The sequence below is a fragment of the Apus apus genome, chromosome 4 (genome assembly GCF_020740795.1).
Source record: "Apus apus isolate bApuApu2 chromosome 4, bApuApu2.pri.cur, whole genome shotgun sequence".
Taxonomy (NCBI): Eukaryota; Metazoa; Chordata; class Aves; order Apodiformes; family Apodidae; genus Apus; species Apus apus.
The window spans coordinates 54,975,919-54,996,803 of NC_067285.1; the positions used below are offsets into that span (position 1 = coordinate 54,975,919).

The following is a 20,885-nucleotide window of genomic DNA, read 5'->3' on the forward strand; positions in this document are numbered from 1 at the left end:
CATGAGGTTGGCACTGGCCCACCTCTCCAGCCTGTCAAGGTCCCTCTGGATGGCCTCCCTTCCCTCTAGGGTGTCAACTACTTCACACAGCTTGGTGTTGTCAGCACATTTGCTGAGGATACACTCAATCCCACTGTCCATGTCTCCAACAAAGATGTTAAACAGCACTGGTCCCAATACTGACCCCTGAGGGACACCACTCATCACCTGCCTCCATTTGGACATTGAGCCATTGACCACAACTCTCTGAGTATGGGCAGCTAGCCAATTTCTTATCCACCAAGTGGTCCATCTGTCAAATTGATGTCTTGTCAGTTTGGAGACCAGGATGTCATGTGGGGCAGCATCAAATGCCTTGCACAAACCCAGGTAGATGATGTCCGTTGCTCTGCCACCATCTCTGTAGCCTTGTTGTAGGAAGGCCACCAGATTGGTCAGGCATGACTTGCCCTTAGTGAAGCCATGTTGGCTGTCACCTATCACCTCTTTATTTTCCATGTGCCTTAGCACACTTTCCAGGAGGATCTGTTCCATGATCTTGCCAGGCACAGAGGTGAGACTGACCGGCCTGTAGTTCCTTGGGTCTTCCTTTTTCCCCTTTTTAAAAATAGGGGCTATGTTCCCTCTTTTCCAATCAGTGGGAACCTCACCAGACTGCCACAACCTCTCAAATACAATGGACAGAGGCTTTGCAATTTCATCTGCCATCTCCCTCAAGACCCGTGGGTGAATCCCATCAGGTCCCATAGATTTATGCACCTTCAGACTCTTTAGATGGTCATGAACCTGCTCTACATGTATGGTGGGGGGTAATTAACTCTCCCAGCCCCTGCTTTCACCTTCTGTGGCCTTTGTGTTGAGGCTGGAGCACTTAACAGAGAAGACTGATGCAAGGAAGTAATTGAAGAACCTCAGCCTTCTCAATATCCTGTGTTGCTACCTCGCCTGTTTCCTTCAGGAGAGGGCCTACATTCTCCTGTTTCATGAGATAAGCAGCCAAAGGAGTGAGCAGGACAATTCTGAAGACAATTAGCGTTCACACAAGCTGGCAAACTGTGCTGCAATGGTACTATTCAGATTTGGCACTGGAAAAAGCAACACCCATCTTCCCTTAGACAACTGTTCCCAACACTTCTTTTCACTGAATTATTCCCATTTAAAGTGTCTGTGAATTTACTGTCTGTAAATGTGTGTCTGATTAACAGTTGGTGTGTAATCCATAGAGCTACTGCTCTGCGCTGCCACATGACTCCAAAATACGAGCAAAAAAGGGAGCGAAGCGGAACAAGATCGCCCAAAATGTTGTTGTTCTGCACCCTAGACAGCAATTTATTTTGGAGGAATTCAGATTTATTAGCATCCTGTGGCCCTTTGCATAGGTGAAACTAACTGTATGAGATACATAGTGGTGTAGCAGAGTGTTAACAGGAGTGAAAACCAATGCATATTGCAGGGGATGCCTTTAACATGTAAATACCAACCAATATATAGACCAAATATATAGAAATATAAAGCCACAGTTCTATAAAGACGGCTGTGCTGTCATTGCATCATTTGGTTTACACAGCGTCTTTCACTGCCAGCTCTCTCTAGCACACAGCTTTTACTTTGCAGGTGGCATAGCTTAGGGTTGAGATAGTCACCAATACCTGTGCTGTCATGCAAGCTCTTGACTAGACAAATACCTTTGTCAGGCAATGTAAGGAGGCCCTCACAGAGTCTTGTCCTGTTTTCTCAGCTAGACAGAGGCCTCTAAGCAAAAACATGACAGGTCGGATTCTCTGTAAAGTAATACAGAATGATGACAGTTCAGAGACAGACACACTGTCCTTCCATGGCTTCTCTTACAGAGGTCACTGGAAACGAGGGTGACTTTTTGCAAGCGCCTTTGAAACAACAATAGTCTGCAGTTGTTCCCCAGAGAGTAGTCCAGTATTGCTAGTGGAAATTCTGTAAGCTCTAAATTGGCTATTCTAATACCTTTTGTTGTTGTTTACATGTATTACAGCCATAGGCCACTTTGCCAGTTCTGAAAAGAAGGTATTTTACTGTTAATGAGTGAAGTGACTAACTCCTGCCATCTACAGGGTGGTTTCTGGAACATAATTGAGTCAGATACAGTTTCACAGGGTAAAATCAAACAACTGCTTAAAAGACATTTAAATGAGACTAAGAAAAAAATCTTATTGTCTGCCTGCTTCCTTGGGTTTTTTTTTCTAGATTTCTTCCTCTTTTTTACTCATGTGTTTATACATGTAAAAATGCCCATTCAAGTGAGAGGACAATTGACATGTGTGTGGATATAGATCAGCTCTTCCTTCACCAGCTCTATTCATTCATTAAAACAGATTAGCTGACTGGGATAATTATTCTAAAATAGATTAAAACTTGTAATTTTTGCCAATGCTGTATCATTTATTTTCATTGTGTTCTTGCATTCATGGCTGCTTAAATCAGACTAGAACGGTCACACCAGAATAAAATAATATTAATAAATAATGGCATTCATGAAGAAAAGTGCAAATGACACAAAAAATCTAAAAGGTCTCACGAAAGACCATATTTTCTACTCATGTTGTTAGTTAAATAGCATGTAGGCATGGCTACTGACAATAGCTAAAAATTACTTCTCCACACACTTTCTTACAAGGGAGAAATGTCCAGTTAAGTGACCATAATGAATTTTTTGTCTTAAACAATAATGCTGTTTTCTGTGTGTCCTGCTAACCTGGTGTGAAGCTTACATCTTGAAGGAGACGCGTGGCAAGCAAACAACTTGTTGTGGGCGACACAACCCTGGCCTCACAAAAGTTAAAAGAATCTTCCTGGAAAAAGAGTGGTAAACAGAAGATACCTGCCTCTCTTATTAAGTCAAAATCACATTCCATAACTAGCAGCATTCCATAGCTAGCAGCCAACTTCCAGTAAGAAGTGCATGACTAGGTAAAATGTGAAGGAATAAAACTGCCCCACCTGAGTAAATGGATGATCAAAACACAAAATAAATAAAACCGTCCTCTAGGACTTATTTGTATGAAATACGAATCAAACCCTTCCTAAGCAAAAGACTATGAAACACCCTGGAATGTAACTGCTCCATGATCCTTGCACTCAGCGTCATCTCAATATCTGTATGACACATCATCTAATGATTTTCAAAAGGGTTTTTGCACAACAGCAATACATATGCTTGCAGGAAAAACCGCTGATGTTAAAATGAACCAAAGACATCCTTATGTTCCTACTTGTGTTGTACACTTCTTATGAGGAGTTGAGCAAGGGCTCTTCACACATAAAAAGAAAAGAGAGCATCAAGTCCCTACAGCTGTCTTCACCACATACTTCGTACCCCTTCACACTTCATGTAGCATCTTTCATGTGTGCCAACCAAACCAAGTGCCAGAGCTCCCAGCTCTTGAAGAACTGAAGGGATCGCCACTGGGTTACAGACCTCTAGGTGGCTAAGTAGGGAAATAAGCAGAAATTGCCGAGAAACAGGCTAAGCTCTCCTTCAGGGAGGCAAGTCGACCTGCGACAACGCACGACTTGCACAACCTGCGGTGAGACAGAGCCATGTACCGGTCTTTTGGTTTGATGGCACAGCTATTCCCTTTTTGAGCTACCCTGTATTCCTACCATGAAGATTAAACAGTTCTTTCTTTTGAAAACAGATGGAGCCACTGATGAAAGATTTCAGAGACAACTTTTCAGGTGCCATCCTTAATAAATTACAATCACGACTATTGTTGCAATCATTATGCCCTAGCACTGGGCCCCTGCCGAGATAAAGTTGCAGGGCCATTGCTGCCAGCACGAACACAAGTGGAGGAGGCTGGAACAACCACCGAACAGGAACAACCACACGAACAGCTCGTGAAAACTTTTTCAGTGACTTCCCAGCCACGGTGAATCTGACAGCATATTTTAAGCGAGGAGAAAGATTACGGTAGATCAGACCCTCAAATTAACATCAAAAGATACTTCCCTCCCCCCCCTTTCTCTTCAGGACACGGACACCCACGCAGAGGTAACAGTTTTGCCTTTTTTTTTTTTTTCTTTAGCCCAAGACTATGCCAGTGCCTGCAAACGCATTTTGTGTTAGACCCCCAGGTGCTTATGAACACACGAGATGCAGGTGCTAACTCCTGCTGACGAGTGCTGACTTGGGTATCCACGTATTTACCGCTGGTTACGACGCCTCTTTCCAAAACTCGGGCAGCACCTTTCCCTGCAGCCGTGGAAACCTCGGCTCCCAGACACTCCACGTCCAACCCGCGGACACCGCAATTCCGTGAGGAGAAGCCGCGGTCCTTGCGCTCCCCTCGGACCGAGCCTCTCGCCTCCGCCGCTCCCTGCCTCCCCATCTCCGCTGACTTCCCGGCTTGCCCTCCCAGCCTGCCCTGCCCAGCACGCCGGGCCGCGCCTCCCGCGCTGCCCCGGCCCCACGCCCGCCTGCCGGCGCGGGGCGGAGAGGGCGGCCCTCGGAACCTTCCCGCCGCCCCGCGCGGGGCCGGGCGGGCCGCGCACCGCGCCGCACCGCCCCGCACCGCCCGCTCCCGCTTCCGCCCCGCCTCGGGGCCCGCTCCCCTCCCGCTCGCCAGCGGGTTTCCCGTTCGAGCGAGCCCGTCGGTCCCTGGTGCCCCCAGAGAACGGCCGAGAAATACGGAGCGCGACGATCGCGGCAGGAAGCCTGCTGCGGCGCGGTGTGGGGGCCTGGGTGAAGACACGCCAGGTAAGGTAAAATGCTGAAAGCCGGGAACCTGCGATACCTGCGTGCGCGTGCTTGGCTGGCGGAGAGCCAGCCGCTCCTGGAACGGCCTGGAGGCGGTCGTGAGGGCCCGCCGGCCTGCGGTGGGCGGCCGGTACCGGGGCGCCCGGGGGGATCCGCCGCCGGGATCCGCCGCCGGTACCGGGGGATCCGCTGCCGGGATCCGCTGCTGGTACCGGGGGATCCGCCGCCGGTACCGGGGGATCCGCCGCCGGGATCCGCTGCCACCGGCCGGGCGAGCTGCGCTTCCAGAGGAGGGGGTCGGTCGGGGCCGTGCCTTGGGAAAGCTCGGGGCCGTGATGGCACAGCAGCCCCGGGACGCAGAGCGGAGTTAGTCTGTGTTACTGAAAGGTGGAGTAAGTAATTAAACTCACGGTGCCTTGAAAAGGACCTTCGGATTAGGTGGAGTCACGGGCTGGAGCGACATAAGTGTCAAATGCTGCTAATGCAGATTTTGGAAATATTGTGATCTCGTATAACGCTTGCAAAGTGATAAAACGGGTTTTGTTGAATTCTGAATAGAACTAAATATGACCGAGCAAATTCTCTGCGGTTCCTTTTTTGATGCATATCCATCACCTACGAACTCTTTGGCAGCCAAGTGCAAGAAGTCTGGAAATACAGAAGGCCCCTTTCGGGGGTTACTGTTCGTGTGGCATGAGGAGAGTAAGGCAGCAGCTCACCTCTGCCCCCAGATGAATGGCTGGCTGCAGCTGTGCATTAGAGTTGTGACAGCAGGGTAGTGTGTCATACAAGAAAAGATAGTATGAAGCAAGGGAGTGTCATGCTCAGCACAGAAGGTCCAGAAATCTGCTGGTGCAGCCTGCTCTCCTGTCTGCTGCAAACTTAGTGTGTGTCTTTGGGACCTCATCGAGGACAATCTTCTAGAGGGCAAAAAAATGGCATAGGCATGGTATGACCTCAACAGAATTTAAATGCCAGACATTGTTTATGTATTTTACATAGCACAACCATCAGGTAAAATACAGTCTTTGGAGCTGTGATGGGAACTGCTGTCCTTGCCTGTGTTTATGTTGGCAAATCACAAAGCAGGTGAGCAACAGTTGGTGAAGCTTACAGAATGAAACATACAGTGCTGGGGACCCAGTGTGAATTTTGTTCCCGAGTAGAAAACTTCAAATGGACAAAAACCCCTTGTGCAGAACTGCTCCCTTTTCAGGAGCTTGGATGCTTTCTAGGGCAGTAGGGTCCTACCTTCTGGGACCGAGGAGGAAACCAGGCATGGACCTACTGCATCCTAGGCCGTTTTTCTTACAACAGCATCATAGTTGAAAAGGAGGGTGCAAGCATGGCTGTTAATCTCTGCCTTCAGCAAAAAGAGTGTTTAGACAAAAGCTCACAGAGGCTTTCTGGCAGGTAGGTTTTTTTAAGTGAGTAGCTCACTGTAGGCATTTCCTTGATAACTGGACCTGTTCTTTTCAGTCCCCCAGAGGCACTTTCCTCTCCCATGTGCCCTGCAGAGGAGCTGGACTGCAGACAGATAGCACTGGGTCTTTTCTCTCTGAGCTTTTGGTAATGCTGTTGTGGTGCCTAAATACAATTTTGAGTCATCCATCAGCCTCATTACAGAAGTGTTGCCAAAAGTGGAGGCAGAACATACTGCAGATACATTTTAAATACTGCTTTTAAAAGATGCAATACTCTGATTGGAAAGGAATTGCGGGTAAACAAAGATTTTACACTATTATACTGTAGTCAGAAAATCAGAAGATGGTGAATTCCTTAAATATTTAGAACTTGGGGCAAAGACAACAAACATCTCACGTGGAAGCTCAGAGGAAAAGAGTGATAGAATAATGATCTGTAGGATGCTATTTATTGGATGTTGTTAAAAAGCTTGGATTGACTTGATGGCTTTGTTAAAAGAATCTGACATTGTCATTTTGTTGTTATTTAGTTTGGTGCAGCTTTCTAAAAACTACCATCTTAAAGTTTTCTCATAATCGGTGTCCTTGGTAGAGTCATTGAGACAGTGCTTGTCATGAAAACAATTTGCATCTTGGTGCTTTTGATTATGTGATAATGTGGAGAAGTCAAGGTATAAATACTAGCCATTAGATTCTGTTGTTAAAACAGCATTTGGGCAGTTTGAAAATCAGTGTGCAACCTCACATTGGACTCCCAGTATCACAAATGTCATGCTTTAGGATGACAGTTGCCAGCAGGCAGCTCAGCAATATGATTTTGACTACAAAATATGACACTAATACAATTTAAACAAGGTGCAAAATGCTCCAGAGTGAGAAAACTGATTTATGTGTGCAATCAAAAACAAGTTTTAGTATTTGGTCAGGACAATGTATTTCTTTGCTGGGTTTTGTCACCGTTTGACTCAGGTCTGACAACAACGCTTTCGATCCCCTCCCCCTCCTGCCCAGGTAGGGAAGGAGAGAGAGAAAAAGAGAGAGACTTGGCTGGATTGAAAACTAAACTACACAGCTTTAATTAAACACTAATGATAAAAGAAAATATATACAATTATATGCAGATATGTTCAGGTATGTGCAAGAGCTTCTCATCTCCCCCCACCCCCAGCAACTCCCACCACACTCCCCTGAGCTGGAACAGTTCTGAGAAATCCTGGAGCTGCTGCTGGAGAAAGCAGAGAGTGATGAGGGTCAGGAGAGCTCGAGCCTGGGGGTTGACAGTGCTGGATGGAGTCCTCCCCGGACGCCGGCCATGGATGGGGAAGAAGGGAAGAAGAAGCAGGAAGGAAGTTGTCTTCTGTGATCTCTGACCTTCCTCTGAGCTTACATGGATATATGGAATGGAATATCTCTGGCCAATTTTGCTGTCAGTCTAACTCAGCCTCCTACGGGGGGGTCATAGATCTCCCCGTAGTGTCTGAGCCAGCAGAGTGAAGGTGAGACCTTGAAGACCCAGCAGTTAGAAAAACATTCCACTGTCTTATCAGCTTTAGAAGAACACACTGTTACTAGTTAAAAGAAAGCTCACTGAAGAAAAAAAAAAATTAAAAAATTGGTAAAAAGGAAAATTGGCTTCATCCTGGCTCAAACCAGGACAGGTTTATTTTATAAGACCTTTTGAACAAAAATACTAATTTTTCTTTCAAGTTTAGGCTGTTATCGCTCACTGCCTGTTGAAGCTGCAGCTCTGCTCACAGATGCCAGCATGCATGTCTTGATGTCTGCTTTGAGCTAGGGGAGAGCAGGTACCTCCCATTTCCTCAAGCCAGCAGCCCTGGTAGCCTCTCAGGGACCTACTGGGATGAGCAGAACTTTGCCTGGGCATAGCTGTCTCATCATGTGGGATGGTTTCTGCCAAGCACCAAGTCTGTAGTGATTTTCTTCAAATTCTGTAACTGGAGACTGAGATTTTAAGATGACACTCAAGTCTGCTATCAGTTACTTAACGTACCTTTCTGTAGTTTTAGTAATCAGAGGCAGAGCAAAGCACACAGTTGGGTGTATTTGTAGCTAAAAGAACTGTGGGTTAGTTGCACAGAATGCAATCTGTGTTGGGACAACTTTATAGAGAGGCCAGTTTCAAAACAGAAGCACTGTGGTGAGGTGCCAGAATCAGTGCTAAACACATCCAGAAGTTCAGCCATCTTGTCATCTGCAATGAAGTATTGATCAATAGCTGCAGCACGAAGAAGTGTGTCCACCTGGGCCCTAGACTTGGAGCTGGTTTTTTTTAGAGCTATGTTTAATAAAGTTTTTTTTGTTTGTTTGTTTGGTTTTTTTTGTCTGTGATGAGGTCCTTGCCTCTTCCTTAGCTGCTTTCTTATTCCCGTGCTTGCTAAGCAGATACCCCTGCTGCCCCCTCACTGCCTTCCTCCATCAGATTGTACTTATCCGGGCCTTGGGGGTGCTTGTTGGTTATATTTGTTTTGTTTTGTTTTTAGCTTGCATCTTGTTTAGAATGGGACATGAACAACAGTTAAGTCAGCAGAAATGGTGGGATGATAAAGATGGATCTTAAGGAAGGGTGTCTATTGTGCTTGTGTTGACAAGAGAAATTCTAACATCAGAGCCCACCTTTAATCTCTCAGTTGTCCATTTTGTGAAGTCAGAGTAATAACTGCCTAGATTATTATAAGTGCAGAATCAAGTGCTGCACAGTTCATTGTGAAGATGACAAGAGAGCAGTGGTCGGATTGATTGCCTGATGATCTCACCACTGCATTGCATTGGTTCCTTCCTAGAGTGTTAAAATAGACACACATGTTGAACCAGATGGAATTAAATTAGTGTAAAGCCTTCCTGGGAAACAGTGGCATCTTCAAACAGTGCATGCTCATCTCTTCGTTATTATTAATGTACTAGAATGATAAACAAACAGTGCAAACGTACCTTTGTCACAGCTCTTAAATCTATAAAGACATTTTGTTTTCAAAGCTTTCATGAAGTGTGAAATTTGCATTTTTGCAGTACTGCATGATTTGCCTACCTGAAGAATGCTTTTCAACTGATTGAAGTATTTAGGGAGCGTGAGACAAGAGAGAAGTTAAAGAGAAAATAAGCTGAATACAGTCCTTGTGAAATAGACAAGGCAAACAAAAAAAAGAGGGGCCCATCGCAAACAAACCAACAAAATGTAACAGGTTTGGGTTGTGTGTTTTTAATGCAAAACACTTCCAAGATAGTTAATCACAAAGTTTAAGATGCCAAAATCCTTTCTAGATCACAAGGTTCTTTATGGTTCATCACGACTATTCCTAAGGAACTGGCTCCTTACTCTACATTTGAATAGAAGCTTTGAGAAAAGAAAATGACTGGAGATGAAGCACAGTTAACATGGAAACAAGGTCCAGTTTTGGTACTGGATGTGTCATGTGTATTCATGTATTTACATACATAATTTTCTGTGCCTTCATTACATACCTATTTGTTTTCCCCCACAGATAGTGAAAAATGCCTAAAAAGAAGACTGGTGCTCGTAAGAAAGCCGAGAACCGTCGTGAACGTGAAAAGCAGATACGGGCTTCAAGGGCCAACATAGATTTGGCCAAACATCCTTGTAATGCTTCAATGGTAAAATAGCCTTAAGTGGTTTATATTACAGTACTTGACTTTAGATTATGTAAAAGCAGTGATAAAACACTGTATTTAATGCCACCAGAATGTTATTCTTCCTACCATCTTTCCTTTATATTTAGGGTTACATTTGCTTCAGAGGTATAAGACTTGGATAAAAAGTTTGGTTCCTAACCAGAACTTAATTCAGAGTCCCTGTGAGGTCTGAAATTTTTACATATTTTACCTAGAACAAAAATAATTACCATTATTTTTTTTCTTTAGGAATGCGATAAGTGCCAAAGGTGAGCATTTTCCCCATTCTAAACCCAGCAGATTAATACTAATTGGTTTCAAACATGGGATTTTCTTTTAACACGTGCTTTTTTTTTATTCCCTTCCATGTACCTAGACGACAGAAGAATAGAGCTTTTTGCTACTTCTGTAACTCTGTTCAAAAATTACCCATTTGTGCACAATGTGGTAAGTAGAAATAATGAAGGAAAACATGCTACCCTCAGTCCCATTTGTGGAGCTAAATTCATGGCAGTTGGGTAACTTTGTCTTAAAGTACCTTTATGATTTTTGGAGTAGGTTCTTTTAAATCTGCTGTGAATATCCTCCTTGAGAAGAGATCTTGCTTGGTCATGCACTAATGCTTGTGCCTCTGACCCCCAGATGTTTGCAAGTCTGGGTCATGGACTTGTCTTCAGTATTTGATCTTAAGAATTTGTCTCACTGCCTTTTGGGGTTGAGAACATCTGACTGACCATTTCCCTAGATTGACTACATATTGTTTCATAACAGCAAAGTTAAAAATGCTCTGACTGCCAGCAAGGCACCAATAAATACTGCCTTTCAGGGATGATATAATTTCTGATCTGTTTCATATTAATTCAAGCAACAGTACATTATTCACCTTGCATGGTTTTAGAAATAGTATGAGCAGCATATTACATTACATGTGCTAGAGGGCTGATGCTTTGAAGTCAGAAGAGGAGGACTCCTAGTGACAGAACTTGGCTCTGAATCAGGCTAAAATGCCCCTTTTTTAAGCAACGGCTTGCTTGCAGTTGATAATCTGTTAACGTTAGTTTCATACTTAGAGAATTTTGTTTTACTGTTTCAACACATCCTTGCAGATTTTCAATCTGTCATGAAACAATTGGGCTGTTTTTTTGTTTGACTCTCTGGCTTCTGACATCTGCAGTTTCCAGTGCCTTTTCTGGGACTTGCAAATACTGAGCATTTCTAGAAGCCAGGCTGTTAGTGTGCAATGGCAGTGTGTCATCCTTTATAAATCTGCCTTCTGTCATCAGGCAGTGCAGTACTAAAAATGTCCTGTCTATCCCACAGTATATTATACATCTGAAGTTGAAGCCTGTGTGTTGAATTCATCATAATCTGCAGTATGTTTCTGGAGGAAAAGCATTCCTAGTAACAGCCACAAAATCATATTGAGAACTAGTGTTTTCCAAGACAAAAAATCATTAGAGCTGTTTGATGGTGAATCAAGTGTTAGGGACAGCCCCTATAAACCGTCAGCATCTTAGAGAATTCCCTGAGGGATGGGAGCAAGGTGGCTGTATTACAATGCTCCAGACTCAGTAACAGCCGCACCACCTCACATTGCCCACTACTGGTCCTTTCTCACTCTAAGTGCCGTTTGCTGTCTGAGGTGCAGTTTAATGCAAAACTCTGCTGATGCTGGGATTTTAATTACATTCTCAGAGTAGAATTGGTTTGGTCAGCTCTTGAATGGGTTTGCAGGGAGCACCCTTTTGTTAGTTTCTCTAAGCAGGCAGTAACAGAGACATCAAAGGAGTCCGTGGCACAGCAGCCTATAACAGCAGTAAAACTCCATTGCCTGGACTAGCTGCAAGATTTGTTTTTGCTTGCATAAATGCATACAGAGCATGATCTTCCTTGTAGACTGTTTATGTCAGAGGCAAGGAGTAAAAGGAATGTTGTACTTGTGTCGGAATGACTTAAGTGCAGACTATGGCTTTTTCTCCTACTCATCCCTTGCATTTGAAAGGAGTTCTGTTGTCTAGGAAATAATCTCATATGGTTTTAACAACCACCACCACCACAAAAACGACTAGTCATGTACTTGTAAGCGATTAAATCACCAGGTGCACGTTGTTTTTTTTCAGAGGACATCATGCTCATCACACATGCTGCTTTTATGATGGGACAGAACTAGCACCAGTTTTAAATGCAACTTTTTATGATGTCATTGTTTGACTTTCTCCTTTATTTTGTTCTCTCATTTGTTTTGACATTTGAAACTCTTGCCAATGCCTAAAAACATATAGCAAGACAACACATTGCCTCATTATCTCAGCACTGGGGCAAGAGATTGTGGCTGGAAACAGACAGTAATTAACTTGATCTGAGGGAGATGTAAGGGTGGGTTGCAGACGTTTGTTTGCATTATTTTTACCTACATTTACAATTAAGTGCAGGCATTTGGTTGAAGTACTGCTGTTATGTGAACATTCCTTCTACATTTTTAATGGAATTTTCTTGCTTGTCTTTTTTTAAACAGGAAAAACCAAATGCATGATGAAGTCTTCAGACTGTGTTATAAAACATGCTGGTGTGTACAGTACTGGACTAGCTATGGTGGTATGTATATAAAATTGCAGCTTTTTTGCACTATGAGGTTATTCTGTGCAAATCTTTCTGGAATAAAATAAAACCAAATTGAGTAATAACATGTACCACACCAAGATTTTTTTTTCATCTTACCACTAAAAACTGATTTTTCCCTTATACTGGTAACCTGAATTTTGTGGTTTTAGATTTGGCTCCTGCAAAATCTTGACACATGTCCTAGGTGCTAACAGATCTGCATTGATAGCAGGTCCTGAGCACATGCATTAACAGCACTGGAGCTTACCTGCCCCATAGCCAATTCCTAGTCTCCATTAAAATCTAGGAGCATCCTATAGAACCTAGTGGACTTTTGTTGCCATCTTCTCAATATTCCAGAGACTATTGGTATCACTGAATGTAATCTGTTCCATGGCATTAAGGGGAAATTTTATTAAAAAACAGAAGTTATTTGGGCTCTCAGCAGAGGTAGTCATAACTTCTGACCTCTGAATTTGTGTTCTTGGAAGGACAAGTTACTCTGTTCTGGAAAGCAAAGCACGGCAAGGTATCATAGCCCCTGGATTAAACACTGTATGGACTAACCATCTGTCCTGTTTCTGCCTCCAGTTGGCAGTCAGCTTCTCAGTGACACAGCCAGCCTTTCCAGTCAGATGTTCTTAAGATCATTCTGTGTGTTCACTAATGCAGTATTTTCATCAACAGTTACTTTGGATTCACCATTATTTGCTTAGCTTTGTGTGCACGTGATAGTTTGTTAAATAGGGACTGAGCAGGCGTCTTAAACGCTACAGTTAAGAGGCAGTTGCTGTGTAGATCTTATAGTTTGATCAAAATGCAAATTAAAGGGTCTAACTTACATCTAATGAGTTATTTGATCTTTGCTGTCTGCAGAACTTTCATCCTAATACAGCATGGCTTAAAATCTAAACAAGTGATTTCATCTGTTACAATCTAGTGGCATCTTTCAGGTCTTTTTTGAAATGACATTTTTGCCAGAACATTATCATTAATTCTCTCAGGCTTCGGCTGGAGGACACAATTTTTATGCATACAGTACAGAGGGGAACAAGTTACTTTGCATTACATTTAATACTGCAAAAAATAGTATCAAGCAAACAAGTTGAACTGTGAAGCAGCTTGATGGGAATACAGATGCAGGTCACGCTCTCTTGCTCTACTGGAATGAACCCACCAAGAGAATGGATACTTGGGATACTTAAGGTTACAGCAAAAGAGTCTCTTTAGGTGTTGAAGAAGTTCCAAAATATGTTTCTGTAATTGCAGGGTGCAATCTGTGATTTCTGTGAAGCTTGGGTGTGCCATGGGAGGAAGTGTCTCAGCACACACGCGTGTATCTGCCCTCTCGCAGATGCGGAATGCACTGAGTGCGAAAGAAGCGTCTGGGACCACGGTAGGTTTGCTCACACTTAAGAAAATCTGAACAATACTTTTCTCCTCATACTTAAGTTTTTGTACCTATATTCTTAACATTTTTAATCTTCACTCATTAGTCCTTGCAGTATGTTTGTTGCAAGCCAGGCATGGACCTTATGCAGTGGGGAATGTAAATGACCTGCTCAAGAACATTGTGCTCATTGAAGGGATGGTTGTGTTAAGTATTAACTGCCCTATCAGCTGAATCCTTAACAAAATTAAGCACTGCATCAGGCTGCCAATAAAATTTTCTGCTTTCTCTACTCCATTCACCTGTGCTAGCACAGGTGTTTGGATTCCCAGTTGCTTAACAAACCATACTGATCTCTATTGGTGGAATCCTTTTAAGTGTTAATTTCAAGTGTGCAACAGAGGTGAGGGGTTGGGAGGGAAGGAGGCTGGATGAGAGAGACTGATCTAAGAAAAATACTTAATGCCATATTCAAACTAAAACTAAGAAAATGACTAGAAGTAATGTTTTATATTTATGCTGCCTTGTATTGTATGATGTGGTATTTTTCAGTGTAAAAGTGAATGCAATGTGTAATTTAGGACTTGGAAACATTTGTGACAGGAGAGAGAACTGGTCTTCAGTCAAACCTACAACCTAAATTGTATGCAGATCTGAACTTGATGCCTTTGCCCATCGCTGATTGTTTTGCCTTGATACATCTTTTAGGAGGCAGAATATTTGCCTGCTCATTTTGCCACAATTTCCTCTGTGAAGATGATCAATTTGAACATCAAGCCAGCTGCCAAGTTTTGGAAGCAGAGACATTTAAATGTAAGTTAGTTATCCATACTCCCTTTCACCACAGCTAAGCAGACTCTCTAGTTGTTTCCTCTGTGCTCCAGAATACTCTCCATCACAGTTCCCAGATAGATTTAGCCAGCCCTGGAGGAAGGAGCCTATGTTTCTTATGTGCTTGCTTTTGAAATCCAGTTATCTAGACTAGAGCTTTTGTCTGACCTTCTTCCGTGCCAGATTGTACACAGCAGTTGTTTCCCTGGCCTCCCATGGGAAGTTGCCTTTGCAGGAGCCAGCAGTCTCTAAAGTTGCAGTGTTGTCAGTGGCCAGGACTGCAGTAAAACTGCAGGAGCTGCTGATGCAGCTTTTTTACTCCACAGGCAAGAGCGAGCTCTCTTCCACCCTTCTGACCCTTTCATAAGCTCTTTATAGATACCTGTTCTCACAGAAAACAGCTGCCATAAATGATATGACCTGTGTAGTCTGGCTAACTTTCCCAGATTTCTATGGATGACCTATATGTTGGTGAAGGGTTTGCATCTATTTTGCAAAAGGTAGCTGAAGCTGTATCGTTTGAATTTCAATTAATTCTATGGACAGAAGTGAGGCTGGTACTTGTAAGAGAACATGATGGCCTTGCCTGACTTTCCTAGCCCACTACTTGTCTCTGGCTGAAACAGAGACACTTTAAGGGAAGTTAAAAAAAAAAACAAACCAAAGAAAACCAAGAGTGTGCATGTCTAATCTTCTGTAAAAATATTTTTTCTACCCACCATTAACTACTATTTGGTTTATCCCATGAGAAAAGCATTTTCCCCTTCCAAAAGTTGTATACATTTATTTTTACTATAACATTTTCACTCATTATTATAGAAATTCAGGGTGCTCTTTGTCATGTGTAAAGCTTTTATTCAGAGCTGACTAATCTTGTGTCCCAGTTTATTTCTCCCAATTCAGAGTATTTGTTGATTTCAGTGTTATAGTCTGTCTCTTTAGAAATCTCTTATCTCCTTTTCATCTCCCATCTATTTTTTTCACAGCCAGCTATTTTCTAGGCCTTGATTAGTTTTCTTTGACGGATTCTGCTAGGATGTCTTCCTGCATAGCAATATTGAAGCAGCAGCAACTGTTCCACAATGTTTTTTCCATGATTGTTGAAAGCTTTTAATTCACAGATGTGATCTCACACCCTGAATAGAGTGGGTTTTTGAGGGTTTTCACTGTGTTCAGTGTTTCATGGCACAGTACAATCTTCATAGAGAGACCAGAATTTTTATCAGTGTGTGACAACAAGTTTATAAAATCTGAACTTATACAGAATGAATGAACTTCAAATTCAGTCATGCAATTGTAGTCTAAATCCCACTCTAGCTGTGAAAAGGTTCTGTTATTTTCCATCACTATCTGAGAGGATTTTGTTAAAGATACTCCAGAAAGATTTGAGTATCTATGTATTAGCATTTCCAATTCCATCTTTAAATACGACAGAGCACTAAATCCTGTGGCTGTCCTGGTCATGTGGAGAGCTCATGATATTTATTACTTCAAAATAAAAAAGTTTGCTGTCACAGGGATAAGGTAAGCTAGACGGGAATCAGTAATTGCACAGAGACTGATAAAATACCTATTACAGCTGCTTGAGGAAGAAGTCCCAGCTCTGTGTTGTTGCCAGATCCTGTGTGGTTGCCTTTGCTACACTCCCTCTAGTGGAGTAAAGAACCTATTTGAAGCTTCAAGGCAAGTTAGATTGTGAGCACCCGTTCTGCTCTTTAGCTCATGTGTCAGCTATAATTCTTTAAGACAGATTTTCATGTGAAGTTGTGTGCAATAAAGTGCATTTCCACAGAACATGACAAAATACAGAACAACTGTTCCAGGTCTGGAAGTTTGCAAGCTTTCAGTGTTCTTACATCCCATTTAAATGAGATAAAGGTATTAAAGGCTGCCATGGCATTGTTTAAAGAGACTGTAAAATGCTAGCTCCCCTTTTGACATTGTGAGAAAAAGAAAAGCAAGATGATCACTTAATACCAAATTGGTTCTGAAACTTCTGTTTTTAAAAGTTTGGAAACTCAAGAAATAGTTAAAATTTTTCCCCTCTTCAACTTTGTGTAAAAAAATTACATTACTGCAATGAGATTTAGACTTAAAAAAACCTAGGAAAATGATACTGTATTGTAAAATACAAGCCCCAGCCCTGTAGTAATGACTTCTTCCAGAAACTTGGCTGTGAGATGTCCCTGCTCATATCAGGGAGGTTGAAACCTGATGATCTTTAAAGTCCCTTGCAACCTTAACCATTCTATGATTCTGTGATTCTAAAACAACTGATTCTTGTTGCTGAAGTGCAGTTTTGTCAGGGAATTAAAAAATAAATGCCTCAATTACATTATTATATACTTTTACAAGGTTTTAAAAACATCACAGATCTGCAGTTTCCAAGTACTGAATTTTACTTATTTTTTCTCCCCCAGGTGTTTCCTGTAACAGGCTTGGGCAGCACTCATGCCTGCGTTGTAAGGTAAAGACAGTTGCAAGTAGCTATGATTTTAGACTTGTTCTCCTTAGCCTCAAAGGCTGGAATCAAGCCTTGTCTTGTCTTCCTCTCCATTATTAAAAAATATTTATACTTCTGTGTTAGGTTTTGAAGCCTGGGGGCAGATTTAGAGAGGACAAAAGGGCTTTTATCTGTGATTGCCTGTTAAGCACAAATCTATGTTGTGCATCCTTACGCCAGTTAAGGTGATCTTCACTTTGTCCAATCCTTTGTGTTTAACTTGGGACTGTACCATGTTTGGGCCTTTTAAAAACACCTCAGACAAATCCTTGGTCATGAACAGAATCCAAGGCTTTGGAATATGTTTTGATCCAGTGTAGAACTAAGGTAAAGTTTGAGGTTTTTTTAGAACAGTCAAGCCATGATCTGACCAGAAAAGACTACAGTCTGGATCCAGTAGAAATCATCTCCACAGCTAATCCAGTTTTACACATGCACAAGCTAATTTGTTGATACAAGGCTTTTGGTTTTAAAAACCTTAATACACACCTTAATAATTTTACAAGAAAAGTTCCACCTGCTTCATCATCAACATTGCCCAGATTTCTCCTGGTGCTGGTTCATTGCCTGCTTTTCCTCTCCTTACCCTCCATATGTTCCCCTGCAGTCTCCCATGGCATTGATTTAATATTCCAAATCATTCCTTTCTCCAGATATCTTCACTGGCACCCTGGTGCTCAACATGTGAAATTTCCATTTCCTTAATTCTTGCCTTCGGGTCACTGCATAGTTACATTCTGGCATAAATCTCTGATTGTGTTTTATTTAAGCTTTTCAGTGTAAAGTTTGCCAGGCTCCTTGTGGGCAGCACTATAATCCAGTCCTTTCTCTACTTGTTTATCAGCACTTTTACCCAGCCTCTTCCCCAGGAAGCCATGACACTACATTCAACACAGAAGTGGTTGCTTTGTGCACAGACTCCAGTTCCACTGCAGATAGTACAATTTTCTGGTTCGGATTAAAATTCAATGAGCTCTGTTAGACACCGTATTTGCTTGCTTCTTGCTGAAGGGTGTGCTTCTATGATTAAAACATTTAGCCTTTTTATTCTCCTTTCACCCCACAGGCTTGTTTTTGTGACGATCATGTGCGAAGTAAGGTTTTCAAGCAGGAAAAAGGAAAAGAGCCTCCCTGCCCTAAATGTGGCCATGAAACTCAGCAGACAAAGGATCTGAGCATGTCAAGTAAGCCTGTTTCTCTAGCTAACAAGCTGTGCAAGTACCATTGGTGTTCTCTGTTCTGCATAGGAACACTGAGTAAAGTCTGATTACTTTCATTTGTTTTGCAAAGCTTTGCTGCAGTGGTTTTGGGAAAAACTGTGTTTCTTAGTTCTAGGATTGAGCAGCCTCTCATTCTTAATCATCAATTGATTCCAACACAATGTAAGCTTTTGTTCAGTTTGAGATTTTAGTTACTGAAAAATTGCAAAAAATTCACCACTTAAGCCTTTATTTCATCTACAAGCTGGCTCATGGATTTCAGAAGTGCCCTTTGACAACATGCACACAATCTACCTGAACCAGTCTTAAATAGATCACAGTACATACTGCACCTGTGAAGTACATCCAATCACAAGTTTTCTTGACTAGAATACCAAAGGTTTATCCTAAAACCTAAATCATACTCTGGGGGCACTTACCATTTATACTAACTAGGATGCAGGCCAGCATACTGCGTGTAGCAGAAAGGTTCTGAGTAAGGATTAAACCTGAAAATGCCAGATGTAGAAAAAGGCTGTCTAGCATTGTGTACTCTTTGCTGAGGAGTGAGAAAAGATGGAAAAAGACACATCAGATGCTCTGTTCAAATTGTTGAGGGGTGAGAACATGATGATTTTTCTCTGCCTGCAGCACGCTCTTTGAAGTTTGGCCGACAGGCTGGAGGTGAAGAAGCAGATGGAGCTTCTGGTTATGATGCCTACTGGAAGAGCCTCTCCTCCAGCAAGGCTGGAGATGCAGGTGATCATGAGGATGAATATGATGAATATGAAGCAGAAGACGACGATGAAGATGACAACGATGAGGGCGGGAAGGACTCTGATACCGAGACCATGGATGTATTCAGCAACTTGAATTTAGGAAGGACCTATGCTAGTGGATATGCACATTATGAGGAAGCAGAAAATTAAGTTTAGTATGCTGGCAAGCTAGAAACACTTGGAAGTAGCTTCACTTGAGTTGTGTACATGCCAGTAGGATAGCTCAGTCAAGTACTTATATATCAAAGTTGGAGAGTAAAGAGTGGAAGTCCTGCAGTAAGTCCAAGCGAAGGTGTGGGTTGTTCTTTTTATATAAACCAATACTGGGTTTGGGACTGGGGGAGAAAAAGGGAATCTTTTTATTCCCCTCAGGAACAGAACCGGTTTGTCCTTGAGTTACTGAATATAATGGTTCCATGCCATTTTCTTGTATCAATACAGGAACATGGGGAAACAGTGCAATTTGTTTCAATTTGCTCATTGGAAGTTATTTTTTACAATAAATTTGGTAACCGATTTCATAAAGTTATTGTAGTGGTGGGTGGGTGACTTTTTTTCATCTGCACAATAAAAGTCAACTGCATTGTCTAATGAATTGTCATAAATATTGATCTCCCTTGAATAGCTGCAAAGCAGGTTGTATACAAAGTGTAAATTGACACTAAAATAACTTCATTGTTTCTGTAGGTAAGGCAGATCAATGTAGTTCTCTATGTACCTGAACGTAATATTCCCAGCATTTTTAGTAATAGATATTTAGCAATGGTGCTATATGCAGTCATGACAAGTGCACCTCAGATAGTAAAAATATTATTGCAATAAAAATGTTGGTGTATCCTCTCCACCACTGAAATCTGTAAGACAATTTCTCATTAGACTCATTAAATCAAAAAGAGACTGGTTTCTTCTGTGCCTAGCCTTCAACTCTTTTCTTTGTACATAATACTAAGAAAAGCTATAGGACACAACTGTATATCAATTGATAAAGGAAAACAGAAGGGAGTTTGATATACTGGTTCAAACACTGTTCTATGCAAGTGGTCTAGTACTGGACAAGTGATCAGCACATCTGAGCTGAGGAGGTGACACACAAAGCATGTGCAGTTATTCTGATTTGGAAGTCAACATGTTAATTACCAGTCTGCACATCTAAGTGATGTTACTTAATTTGCTCCTGTAGGGGCATGTTGAGGGGATAGCAACTTAGCAGACAGCTGAAGATACAAGGACAGCCACCTGAAGTGTTCCTCCAGCTTTCTAAAGGCCATGCTTAAATACAAAAGAGCTATTTCTTGTTACCTGTCAAATATATGACCTGATTATATAGTTACTTTTGTGGTGCTTCCTCTACTGTTTCTTTACAGCCAAAGGTCATATGTTGGCAGAGCACATCCTATTGAGAATCATCTTTAATGATGTTAGGATTGCCAAATGAGCATTTCCTAACAAAACAGAATTGAGGAACCTGGCCTTGATACTTTTCCTCCTAAATGCCTCTTGTACCAAATGCATTAAAGACACAAGCTGGAATGCATCCAGGACAAAAACAAACTGGCAGAACAGAACTTGGTTATGGCAGCTGAGGGGAAAACACTCTACTGGAAAGAGGGATGTGACCTGATCAATGCATGTCAAGTGCTTGCCTTCAGAACTGGAGAGCAAGCCATTTAATGCACTGTCTTAAAGCCAAATCCCCTTCAGAAATTGAAACTCTCAGGCTATCCAGTTTCATGTGCTAGCAAAGACCTACCCATCTTAAATGACATACCTGATAGATA

General features: G+C 42.2%; 1 protein-coding gene across 1 annotated transcript; it reads left to right on the plus strand.

Annotated features, from left to right (window-relative positions):
* The first annotated feature begins 4,530 nt into the window (after positions 1-4,530).
* On the plus strand, positions 4,531-19,698 carry ZNF330 (zinc finger protein 330). The gene is made up of 10 exons (XM_051619082.1): positions 4,531-4,732; positions 9,657-9,786; positions 10,054-10,073; positions 10,181-10,251; positions 12,320-12,399; positions 13,675-13,801; positions 14,504-14,608; positions 17,047-17,093; positions 18,196-18,313; positions 18,980-19,698. Exons 2-10 carry the CDS (start codon positions 9,667-9,669, stop codon positions 19,255-19,257), a joined length of 966 nt encoding a protein of 321 aa, XP_051475042.1. The 5' UTR covers positions 4,531-4,732; positions 9,657-9,666; the 3' UTR covers positions 19,258-19,698.
* The last annotated feature ends 1,187 nt before the right edge of the window (positions 19,699-20,885 follow it).